This window comes from Ursus maritimus, unplaced genomic scaffold, assembly GCF_017311325.1.
Source record: "Ursus maritimus isolate PB19 unplaced genomic scaffold, ASM1731132v1 scaffold_18, whole genome shotgun sequence".
Taxonomy (NCBI): domain Eukaryota; kingdom Metazoa; phylum Chordata; class Mammalia; order Carnivora; family Ursidae; genus Ursus; species Ursus maritimus.
In genome coordinates this window covers 50,511,072-50,523,403 of record NW_024424230.1, presented here as the reverse complement: position 1 = coordinate 50,523,403, position 12,332 = coordinate 50,511,072, and the positions used below count along the sequence as shown (strand labels likewise).

Genomic DNA, 12,332 nt, shown 5'->3' with positions numbered 1-12,332 from the left:
TGCTAATATAGTTTTTTTTTTTTTTTTAAGATTTGTTTGAGAGTGAGAAAGAGAGAGTGAACATGAGTGGAAGGGGCAGAGGAAGAGAGCGAGAGAATCCCAAGCAGACTCCATTCTGAGTGTGGAGCCTCACTGGGGCTTGATCTCATGACCCTGAGATCACAACCTAAGCTGAAACCAAGAGTCTAGTGCTTAACTGACTATGCCACCCAGGCTTCCCAGGTTTTTGAAAACTAGATAAAATTAACCATTTTAGCCACGTTAAAGTGTGCAGTTTAGTGGTTTAAAGCATTCACAATGTTGTGCAATTACTACCTTATCTACTTCTGGATTATTTCTATCACCCCCAAAAGAATCCCTGTTCCTGCCAGTTCCTCTCTTTGCCCATACTCTGGCAATCATTAATCTTCTCTTTGTCTCCATGAACCTACCTTTTGTGATATTACATATAAATGGAATCATATAACATATGGCCTTTGTGTCTGGCTTACTTCATTTGATATTTGTTTTCATAATTCATCCATGTTTTAGCATATATCAGTACTTCATTCCTTTTAATGGCTGCATAATATTCCATTGGATGGGTCGATCTATCTATCTATCTATCTATCTATCTATCTATGTCTATATATATCTATATCACATTTTATCTATCCATTCATCAGTTGGTGATATTTGCATGGTTTCCAGCTTTTGGCTATAGTGCTGCTATAAACATTTGTGTACAAGCTTTTCTTTTTCTATTCTTTTTTTAAGACTTATTTTAGAGAGAGCGTACACGTATGAGCAGTAGGGACAGGAGAGGGAGAGAGGATCACAAGCAGACTGCATGCTGAGTGTGGAGACTGACATGGGCTTGATCTCACAGCCCTGAGATAAGACCTGAGTTGAAACCAAGAGTTGGATGCTTAACCAACTGCGCCACCCAGGCACCCCTGTGCAAGTTTTTCTGTGAACATGTGTATTAAAGAATTTGGCCGTGCCCAAACAAAGTTTGACTTTTGCCTTCAGTTTCTGGGAGGGAATCTATACCTGATAGGATTATTTTTACATAGTGTGCATGGGTTGGGCTATATAAATAATCTTAGGGTGGGGACTACTACCCCAGAAAGGCTAACCATGTCATTTAGGGTAGGCTTTGGGTCCCAGTGGTCTTAATTAACCTGGTGACTGAGTTCAACCACTTGGGCAATTAGTCACTCTATTTTGCCTATGTAATGGATCTCCAATGAAAACTCTGGACGTTGAAGCTGGGGTGAACTTCCCTGGTTAGCAGTACTCTGTGTGTATTATCACACACAGATGCCAGGAGAGTAATGTGTTCTGATTCCATGGGAGAGGACCATTGGAGTCTCTGTATTTGTAAGCCCCCCGGACTCTGCTCTGAGTTTCTTCCTTTGGCTGATTTTAATCTGTATGAAACCATAATAACCTTTACGTGATAAATTGTGATAAGTCTTCTCTTATAATAAACTGTAATCATGATTATAATAGCTTTCAGGAAAGTTCTGTGAGTCTTTTTGACAAATTTTAAACCTCCGAGTGGTTTTGGAAACTGCCCAAACTTCTAGTTGGTTGTAGAAGAGAGGGCAGTCTTAAGGCTTGTTCCTTTAGACTTTGTAGTTGCCTAATTCCGGACAACATGTTTTCATTTCTCTTGGGTATATTCCTAGGAGTAGAGTTGTTGCAGCACATGGTTAACTCTTGAGGGACTACCAAACTGTTTTTCACAGTGAATGTGTCATTTACGTTTTACATTCCCACTGGAAGCTGGTTCCAGTTTCTCCACATTCTCAGTGACACTTATTTTGTTTTGTGTTTGTTTGTTTTCAATTATAGCCATCCTGATGAGTATGAAGTGATAATCTTGTGGTTTTGATTTGCATTTCTCTCATGACTAATTATATTGAGCATCTTTTCATGTCCTTATTGGTCATCTGTATATATTCTTTGGAGAATTGACTGTTCGGATCCTTTGTACATTTTAAAGTTAAGTTACTTGTCTTTGTGTTGATTTCTAAGAGTTCTTTATATATTCTGGATATTAGGCCCTTACCTTATATGGTTGGCAAGTATTTTCTCCCATTTTCTCTTGTTGCCTTTTCACTTTCTTTCTAGTGTTCTCAAAGCACAAAGTTTTACATTTTGTTGAAGTCCGGCTTTACCTCTTTTTCTTTTTGTTGCTCTGTATTTGGTGTTTTATTTAAGAAACCATCGCCTTGATCAGGGTCATGATGACGGACACCTGTGTTTTCTAAGAGTTTCAGCTCTCACATTTATGTCTTTGATACATTTTGAGTTTGATTTTATATATGATGTGAGGTGGAATCACAATTTTTTTTATAAAGATCTTATTTATTTATTTGACAGAGAGAGACAGCATAAGAGGGAACACAAGCAGGGGGAGTGGGAGAGGGAGAAGCAGGCTTCCCGCCGAGCAGGGAGCCTGATGCGGGGCTCAATCCCAGGACCCTGGGATCATAACCTGAGCTTAAGGCAGACTCTTAATGGCTGAGCCACCCAGGCTCCCCTGGAATCACAGTTTTATCCTTTTGCATTTGGATATCCAGTTGTCCCAACATCATTTGTTGAAAAGATTGTTCCCAATTACTTCTCATTATTAGGGTTACGTGTTAAATTCAAAAGAATCAAAGAGCCCAATTTTGTAACATTCTTTGGTAATGTGTTCCAGTTTTCTCTAAGAATTATTCTTTAAAATACTAAGTTTAAATTTCGTCTGCCTTGTATTTTAATGAAAATTGATAGTTTTTTATGTGTTTTTTTTTTTAATTATGTTATGTTAGTCACCATACAGTGCATCGTTAGTTTTTGATGTAGTGTTCCATGATTCATTGTTTGGGTATAATACCCACTGCTCCATGCAATACGTGCCCTCCTTAGTACCCATCACAGCATCCCCCCCCCCCATAAAACCCTGTTTGTTTCCCGGAGTCCATAGTCTGTTATGGTTCATCTCCCCCTCTGATTTCCCCCCCTTCATTTTCCCCTTCCTTCTCCTAATGTCCTCCCTGCTATTCCTTATGTTCCACAAATGAGTGAAACCATATGATAATTGTCTTTCTCTGAATACTCTTTAGAAGTTTTAAAAAAGTAAACAAATGCTTGATCATAATTAGCAACATCTTTGGAGGCACTTTTATAATTCTGAAAAATAGACTCATCCTTTTATAATGTCCTATGATAAATTTTATATAGCACATTTTGAAATTTTTTGTTTTCAAAAAATTTTTTTTGAAATTTTCTGTTTTTTTAGCTTTTAAGTGTACCTTTATCATCTTTTTGTAATGATTTATTGTATTGTTTCTTTCCCTCAACTTTTGACTTTAAAAATTCCAAACTGGGAGAAAAGTTGAAAGAATAGTACATGAATATCAAATTACCTTTCCTGTAGATTCACCAGTTTTTAGTATTCTACCACATTGTGTGTATTTTCTCCTTCTTCGTCTCTCTGCTTTTTATCTGATATTGTAGACATCATGCTTTCACCAATAACTTCTTTTTTTTTTTTTTTAAAGATTTTATTTATTTATTTGACAGAGATAGAGACAGCCAGCGAGAGAGGGAACACAAGCAGGGGGAGTGGGAGAGGAAGAAGCAGGCTCATAGCGGAAGAGCCTGATGTGGGGCTCTATCCCAGATCGCCGAGATCACGCCCTGAGCCGAAGGCAGACGCTTAACCGCTGTGCCACCCAGGCGCCCCTCACCAATAACTTCTTTTGCGAGTATCTCCTAAAAACAAGGATATTCTTCTACATAACTGTGATGCCATTGTTACTCCCAATAAAGTTAATATTAATTTTAATTAATATATTACTAATATTAATTATATTTATTAACATTAATAATATTAAATATATTTATATTAATTATATTATTAAATATATTTATATATTCTTTTTAAATTTTTAACCTCTGCTCAAAGTGTTTTTTTATGGCTGTATTTTTCTTTTTCGGTTTTCAGATTTAAGCTCTAGTCAGGGATCACACATTACATTTGATCTTTATTTTTCTTTTTTTCCTTTAATGCAGAATAGTGTCCTGGCCATTTTTACTTTTCAGGATGTTGACTCTTTTTTAATATCCCATGCCCCTTTTTTGTAATTTCCTACCATTTGGATTTGTCAGATTGTTTCTTCATGATTAGATTCAGGTTAAACATTTTTGATAAGAATAGTACCTTGGTGATAAAGATGTGTATTTTGGAATTTGCTTAGTGATTTTTAGATTAAGACTAAAAAATGGAATATTTCATTCCTCTCCCCTTACCCCACATCAACCCAATTAAATAAAATCAAGGCAATCAAAGAATCTGCAGTTATTGGGAGCATCAAACTTCAAATTTTTGATCAGATGTTTTTCATACTTAGGCAAACTTAGTTTTTTGAAATTATCACTTTGATTATAAGAAATGTTAGTCTACTGGAAGAGCACTGGTCTGGATGGTATTGCATGAGATGTGAATTGTTTTACTCATTTGTTTATTTAAGAAATATTTACTGATCACTTCCTCACATCATACAGTTGCTGTGTGTGAGAACTGGATTCCAGTGTTTATTGCATTTGGCCGTTAGGATGTCGTTTACTTTTCCCAGAGCAGGTATAGTAGTTGAAACCTCATTATAGTCGATTGAGGAATAAAATAAAGGAGAGGATGTAGAAAGACTAAACGCATACCAGTCCTTAGCTTAGGTATAGACATAAGACTGAATTGAGGGAATTTCTCTTCTCTTCTCTTCTCTCTTCCCCTTCCCACCTGCCCTGTTTCTCTCCTCTTTCTTCCTTTAAAACCTAGGCTGACGGTAAGGAACTGCTAGAGAGGTTGAAACACAGAAGGAGAGGAATAACTAGCATTGTAAGATACTGGAAGATGGGAATAAGAGAACAGAGTTGGAGGGATAAGCTTTAGATAGGTGAAGCCATACCATTTGATTTAAGAGGAAATGTATGCAAATAGATAAGTGAAAGTATATAAGGAGAGAGAGAGGGTTAGGTAGTTGAAGGAGTCAGGTGGCCTTTGTTTTTACTGATATGAGTTAACTTCATATGCCAAGAGTTGAGTTTTGGTAAGAGAATTTGAAAAGAGATGAGGGTTTGTAAGACTTGATGAGTCATGTTGAGAGCCTGAGAATGGGTTTAGTTGACCCAATTCTTCACTTCTGCATTTTTCTCAACCTAATTTTCCCCATATGAAGAGGTTGAATTGAATTGTGTGAAAGTTGGGTTGAATTGAAGATAAGAGGTTTGAAGGAGCTGGGGGGTGGGGAGGGTAGAGGGGGGATAGGAATTTAGGGTGCTAATGCGAGGGCAGTGAAATGATTGGTAATCTGTGGAGAAGAGGAGCGTATGTGCAGGAAGAAATGATAGACTCAATAAAGTAGAGGGATAGGGCATGGTTTGCTTTGATAAGGTCTAAGAATAGGTTAGGGATAGGAGGTTCGAGCCAGAGGTAGATTGATGTTTAGTTTCAGAGATGAAATAAGTGTGAATGATGGTGAGGTCCAGGTTAGGGTCACTGGAATGGATTATTGGGGTGAATGCAGTTGTATTTGTTTAGGGGAAGAATAGTTGAGGTATGCACATTATATAGATTGTGTCTTGAAATTGCCCAGGACAATGGCAAGATTTGTGTTGGTAAAGTAGAAGGATCTTAGAGTTTAAGGCTTCATTGATTATGGAGAGTGAGGAAGAAATGTGTTCAATAAAGAACATTACAGTCTAGCACAGCCAGATAGCATACCTCTCAAAGAGGAGTGGATTTTATGCAAGTATGGAGGAATTTTAGCCTGAAAGCAGCTAATGGGGGAGTTAGGAGAATACGGACTCTCCGCTCTCTGTTGTGTGTGTTGGATGTTGGAGAAAGGCCTACATTCATTAGACTGGGTTTTGTAGAGCAAGTAGTTCTAGCAAGAGAAATTAAACTTTATGCTATTCATGACTAGGAGGTGAAAGACGATAGAATTTTTTTTTTAATGAAAGCATGAGGGTTTCTTTTCTTTCTTTCATTCATTCATTCTTTCTTTTTAAAGATTTTTATCTATTTATTTGTGAGAGAGAGAGGAGAGAGCACAAGCAGGGGGAGCAGCAGAGGGAGAGGGAGAAGCAGGCTCCCCGCTGAGCAGGGACCTCCATGACCTGAGCTAAAGGCAGATGCTTAACCAGCTGAGCCACCCAGGCACCCTGAAAACATGAGGGTTTCAAAGAGCCCAGTGGAATTAATTGGGATCAAGAAAGAAGCAGGATGATAGATCGAGGGTTGAAAATACAGTGGAATATTGAGAGAGCAGTTTTAAGACTCACTGTGATGGGGTCCCTGTGTAATGTACAGATTATGGAAACCAAACAACGATATTTGCTAAATTTTGAATGGGAGAGAAGCATATTAGTGAAATTACTGAAATGTAATACATTTAGAAATGATAAGTATAGCCTGACAATTTTATACTATTAAACATGGTAAAGGGTTAATTTTGACTTTCATGTAATAATGTGTCCACTGGGTGTCACTGTGGCTTCATGTTTAGTTACACAAACCGCTCTGCTCTGTGTGGAGTCAGTATCACATGGGTCTTCTCTCTGCTGATTTTTCCTTTTTGCAGTGAATTTTGCTAATATCTTTTTCTGTTTACTTTTAGGTACAGCTATTTATCACCACTGCAAATAAAGCAGATACCTATTCCTAAACTGGCGGCTCCAAACTGTCTTGTTATTACTTGGGTGACCAATAGACAGAAGCACCTACGTTTTGTAAAGGAAGAACTATATCCTTCTTGGTCTGTCGAGATAGTTGCTGAGTGGCACTGGGTAAAAGTAAGTTGAAAAATTAACTTATATGTTAATATAGTGTGACATAGAAGTCACATGAATGTAGCGTCTAATTTTTAACACTTAACATGTTACCGCTCTACTCCTTCAAAACATTTGTCTTTTTAAAACTTTTACTTTGATACTAAATACTTTTTTCTTTTTGGTACTAAATACATCTTCTTAGTCTCAAAGGCTTTAAACCTTTTGTTCTGTGTCTTTTTGTAGCAGAGTCTCAAACTGCTGGCCTTAGCAAATGATTCAGGGAGATACCAGGATGACCTTCTAAAAAGCTCTGATGTCTGTAGTTTAAAAAACAACAAACTAAAACTTCGGAGAATCTATCAGTAAACACAGTGTTATTCTTCATCTTCTTGCTCTTTACACGTCCCAAATTTCAGTCACCCTTTGTGACTTCTTTCCTTTTTTTTTTTTTTTTCCTTCTCTTTTTTCTTTTTCTTTTTTCTTATGTTGCTGGGAGAATAGCTAAGTAACCCAGCACAGAAGAGGTAGAAAGAACCAAGAACCTTACATACTTTAAAGTCCTCAGTGCCTTATGTGCCACTGTGTGTATTTTTGAAAGAAATGATTGCAGCTGTTGGATTGGCCCAATGATCTTTAATATCTCTGTTTACTATAAGAACAAAAAAATACAGAAAAATAAGGCGTCAGATCAGAGTCCATTGGACATCCTTTTATTTATTTATTTTTTATTTATTTTTTTAAAGATTTTATTTATTTATTTGACAGAGACAGCCAGCAAGAGAGGGAACACAAGCAGGGGGAGTGGGAGAGGAAGAAGCAGGCTCCTAGTGGAGGAGCCTGATGTGGGGCTTGATCCCAGAACGCTGGGATCACGCCCTGAGCCGAGGGCAGATGCTTAACGACTGTGCCACCCAAGCACCCCGTGGACATCCTTTTAAAGATGCATTGTCTACTTACATGAATTTTGCAAAAGCCCTTCTGCATTTTAAAAAGATAAACCAACTTGTTATCAATTGAATGTTTTATATTTATATAGCTGATATATTCATTTTAGACAGGGAAGTTCTATTTTTATGTGCTTTGTATGTATTTTGTAGTTCACTGTTGTATCTTCTAAAAGTTGTGTACATTGTTTATTTGCACATATTTTAATGGACTTAGCAAACAAACATTAACAGTTGTATCTTTGCTTTTATAATGTACTTTGGGCTTAGCTTTGGTTGATTTGGTATATAGGACATTGATGGGAATATAAAACTCCATTCTACTCTGTACATTATGACAGTTCTTTTATTTCAGAGACAGGGGCCAAAGTCAGGAAAAGGGCACCTTTTGAAATCAAAACTAGTAAAATGTTAATACATTAAATCTAAGACTATTCTATTTATTTATAGTACTAATGATGATATGAAAAGCCTAGAGTTCAAAACAAAAATGCAGTATATTATATGAGACACTGTTAAGTAATTACATGTACTGTTATAACAGAAGGAGTGATTTGCGTTGAATATAAAGTGTATCCAAAGAAGAAGAATTTGCCTGTATTTATACAGCACTGTGTGGCAGAGATGCTGTCTCTCCTGGGCCCTAGAAGTGATAAAAGGACTTTACTGATTTGGCTTTTTAGTTATCTTGATATTGAGTAAAAGTTCAATAGGTGATAGATAGGAATATTCTGATGGTGAAAATGTGTATTTCAGTGGCTAGTTAATAAGTTGATATTGCTATTATAATTGTGTTTTCAGTTTGATTAGCTTTAAGTGAGTCTTGGAGAGTAAGATCATTCCAGGGTGAGATGATGAAATTGAATTTCTGGGTTTATAATGCCAGGGGATTAGACCAAGTATTGTCTATCTTATCAGTCCCTGAGCTTTTTTTTTAATTTAATTCTAGCTCTGATGGTCTTTAATGACACTATTTTCTATAAAGTTTAATAAGATATACTTTATTATAATCCACTTAGTCACATTGCTAGTAATCAGTAAATATTATTTGAATGAATAAATGAATTAATGATGATATGGTTTCAGGAATACATTTTAATGAAAAGTAGATTTTTATGTGTAAGATGATAAAATATTTAAAATATTTTAGTCCCTTAGAGCTGCCCTGTCCAAGTGATACTCCTTAGCCATATGTGGCTCTTTTGTGTTTGAAACGTGACTACTCAAAATTGAATTGATGTTAAGTATAAAATGTACATTGGATTTGAAATACTTAGTATGAAAGAAAAAATATAACACACCTCAATAACTTTTTGAATTTATTATATATTGAAATAGTATTTTGGATATTGAGACTAAGCTAACTACATAATTAAAATTACTTCCACATTCTTTTTACTTTTTTAATGTTTAATGTTGTTAGTAGAAAATTTAAATTTTCTACTTTAAATTTAAGTTAGAAAATTTAAATTACATATGGGGTTTGCATTTGTGGCTTACATTATATTTTTATTGGATAACACTAGCCTAGAGGTTTAATAATTTCTTTTTCTTTGGCAGAAACTGTATAGTGATAGAAAAAGAAAAAAAACCAAACTCTTTCCTGGATATTTACAGATGTATGGTTTTATTTTCTTTTGTTTTTTTGTCTCCTTCCTATCAGATCACCAGTTCAGGAGAGTTTGTGTTCCCATTAGATTCTCCACACAAAAAGCCTTATGAAGGTCTTATCCTGGGGAGAGTTCGGGAAAAAACTGCTGTACCATTAAGGTAGGAAAGTGATTTTTCAGAATTGTATAAATGTATACATTTATACATTTTATAAAATTAATAGTATGGTGATCATTGATTTTCCTTAATTTTCACATTTTTGAAAATCTGAAAATGGCCCAGACAGAAAAGTGTGAATGATGGCACATGAAATTTTATATTATTTTTTGTTTTACCTAGTGTAATTGTCATTAGAAAAGAAAATTATTGGTACTGTCTCAATACTTAAATTGCTGATTTCCATTATTGCTTCTATTCTTGAATTTATTTTTAAATTCAGATTCGATTTGAAAAGTGAAAAAAATCAAGGCAACTGTGGCTTATATATGAAAAATTGTCCTTTAAAATATAATTTACTTTGTCGTTTTGTTTTCATTAGGAATGAAGATGTAAAAGTACTTCCCATTCCAGATCACAAGTTAATTGTCAGTGTGCCCTGTACTCTTCATTCACATAAGCCACCGCTTGCTGGTATGTTTTTATAGAATAGAATTGTTATGACTTCTGTCAAATTGAAAAAAGGATTGAATTTAGTATTTGAGTGGTGTAGAGATTTGGAAATTAACTGGGATGTTTTATTTTCATTAATATTTTAAAATTTTACAGCAGACTTTATGAATTGTCTTTTTAATTTTTATTTTGTTACAAAAGCTTTACTGTTTTCATTCGGTCTGTGACTTGAGAGAGGGCTCTATGATGGTTAAAGGGGTGCCTAGTGGCTGCAGGGAGAGGCACAGGCAAAAGCCCTGACATCAGGGGGATGTGGAGGTGCCCCTCAAAGGCTGCTGGGCTCTGGAGGCTTCTAGCTGTGCTTGAGGGTGAGCTTTTTGAAGAGATACTTGACTTGCCCAGCCCAGCCAGGGGCCAGCCACCAGCCAACCTGTGGAGGTCAGTCAGGTGGTCACCCATGTTCTTGATGAGTTTTGCCTCCTCATCTGGAAGTGGCTCTCCAGGAAGTCACACAGATGGCGATTTGTGTGGGCAGAACCCAGAAGGCATGCATACCCAGAAGGGCCTGGTTCCGGTTCTTCTTCTGGGCCGCGAAGCTTCCATGGCATCCACGGCTTTGCCTCACTCATCTTGGGAGGGCTGCTTCATGTTTTGGAGAAGGGTATGGCTGCCGCACTGGTTTTGCATCTTCCAAGAGATGCCTGGCCAACTTGAGGAAGAAGTGCGTAGGCCTTCCAGAGTCACATTGTCACAGTCCAAATAGAAGCCCTGAAACAGGTGGGTGTAGGAGGTCTGCAAATACAGGTTGACCAGACAGTGGCCTCCACCTTGGGAGAATAATTCTGATGAATCTGGGAGCTCATTGTTGGTCAGCAATAAGGAGTTAACTACAAAAAATGGGGTTGGCTGGTCCTGAAGGTTGCTCCTGGAAAGGAGATTGGAAGGTGGTTGGAGGGTGGTCAGAGACTGGAAGATGGGGAGTCCCTGGGTCCGTTCCATCCAAAGACTGTTGAACAAGATTATTGAACTATTGAAGCAAGAGAGAGGTTTGTGGGATTGCCGGATGTGCTGTGTAGACTAGTTTTATTTCACCTCTGCTTTTCCTCTTATACCGTTTTTTAGGTTCCCCTTATTATTGATTGTTACTCCCTCACTGTCCTTGATAGACTGAAGACTGATGGGTTATCTGAGGAATGTAGTTCTACTAGGGGCTTCATTTCACTATGAGGGCTCTATCCCTTGCTGTTCTGAAACTTGATACTTGATAGAGATTTAGTTTTATGTTGAGGTAGTGGTGCTTTTCTGAACCATTGGAAAGGTAACTGCTGCAGCCTAGAATTCTTACTAGTCTTAATGCTTTACTCTAATGTTCATCATTCAGTGAAACTAAGCAGCAAAGACTAATGGAAAACTTTGGCTTTTGGAGATCGGATGAGTTTGAATCCTGGCTCTGCTACTTAATGAGTTACTCTAACCATTTTCTACCTCAAGGTCCTCACTTAAAGAGAGACTAATGGTATTTAATCTTTTAGAGTTGTGAGGATTGCTTATAATATATTTGAAATTCTATAGCATATAGTAGAAGCTCCATAAATGCTAGATTTTTCAAGTGAGAGTTTAAAAAAATAGGAGTGTAGGGGCACCTGGGTAGCTAGTTGCTTAAGTGTCTGACTCTTGATTTTGGCTCTGGTCATGATCCTTAGGGTCGTGAGATCGAGCCGCTGTGTCGGGCTTCTCACTGGGCATGGAGCCTGCTTAAGATTTTCTCTCTCCCTCTCTCTGTGCCCTCCCCTCCTAAAAAAAATAGGAATGTAAATCCTTGAGATAGACTCAATTTGATATTGTTTCCTGTTCAAAACATTTTTTGAGGAATATCTTTTTTTATTAATTTGGTGATCCCTGTTTAAAAAAACCCAAAACATGGGGCGCCTGGGTGGCTCAGTTGTTAAGTGTCTGCCTTCGGCTCAGGGCTTGATCCTGGCGTTATGGGATTGAGCCCCACGTCAGGCTCTTACGCTGGGAGCCTGCTTCTTCCTCTCCCACTCCCCCTGCTTGTGTTCCCTCTCTCGCTGGCTGTGTGTCTCTCTGTCAAATAAATAAATAAAATCTTAAAAAAACAAAACAAAACAAACCCAAAACTTTTAAGCAGCCATTCAGGAAAACCACAGGGTCCCCAGCCTGACATATTATTTTGTAGAATATGGGATAGTTCATGAGCTAGAATACATAGGAAAGTGAATACAAATTCTGAAGGTAATTTTTATTGATCGCACTTAGAATTTCTGATATCTTAAATGGCTTATGCAGAAGAATTTGTAGTGTTACTTCATTTGAGAGATATTCAGATGTTTACCTGATGAT

General features: G+C 37.1%; 1 protein-coding gene across 3 annotated transcripts in view; it reads left to right on the top strand.

Annotated features, from left to right (window-relative positions):
- METTL4 (methyltransferase like 4) overlaps positions 1 to 12,332 on the top strand; it is an 80,593-nt gene that overhangs the window by 23,055 nt on the left and 45,206 nt on the right. For all 3 annotated transcript variants that reach the window (XM_040632686.1, XM_008690411.2, XM_040632685.1), the window contains exons 6-8: positions 6,654 to 6,828; positions 9,415 to 9,521; positions 9,901 to 9,992. In XM_040632686.1, coding sequence (XP_040488620.1) covers positions 6,654 to 6,828; positions 9,415 to 9,521; positions 9,901 to 9,992 — 374 coding nt within the window. The remainder of the gene's footprint in view (positions 1 to 6,653; positions 6,829 to 9,414; positions 9,522 to 9,900; positions 9,993 to 12,332) is intronic.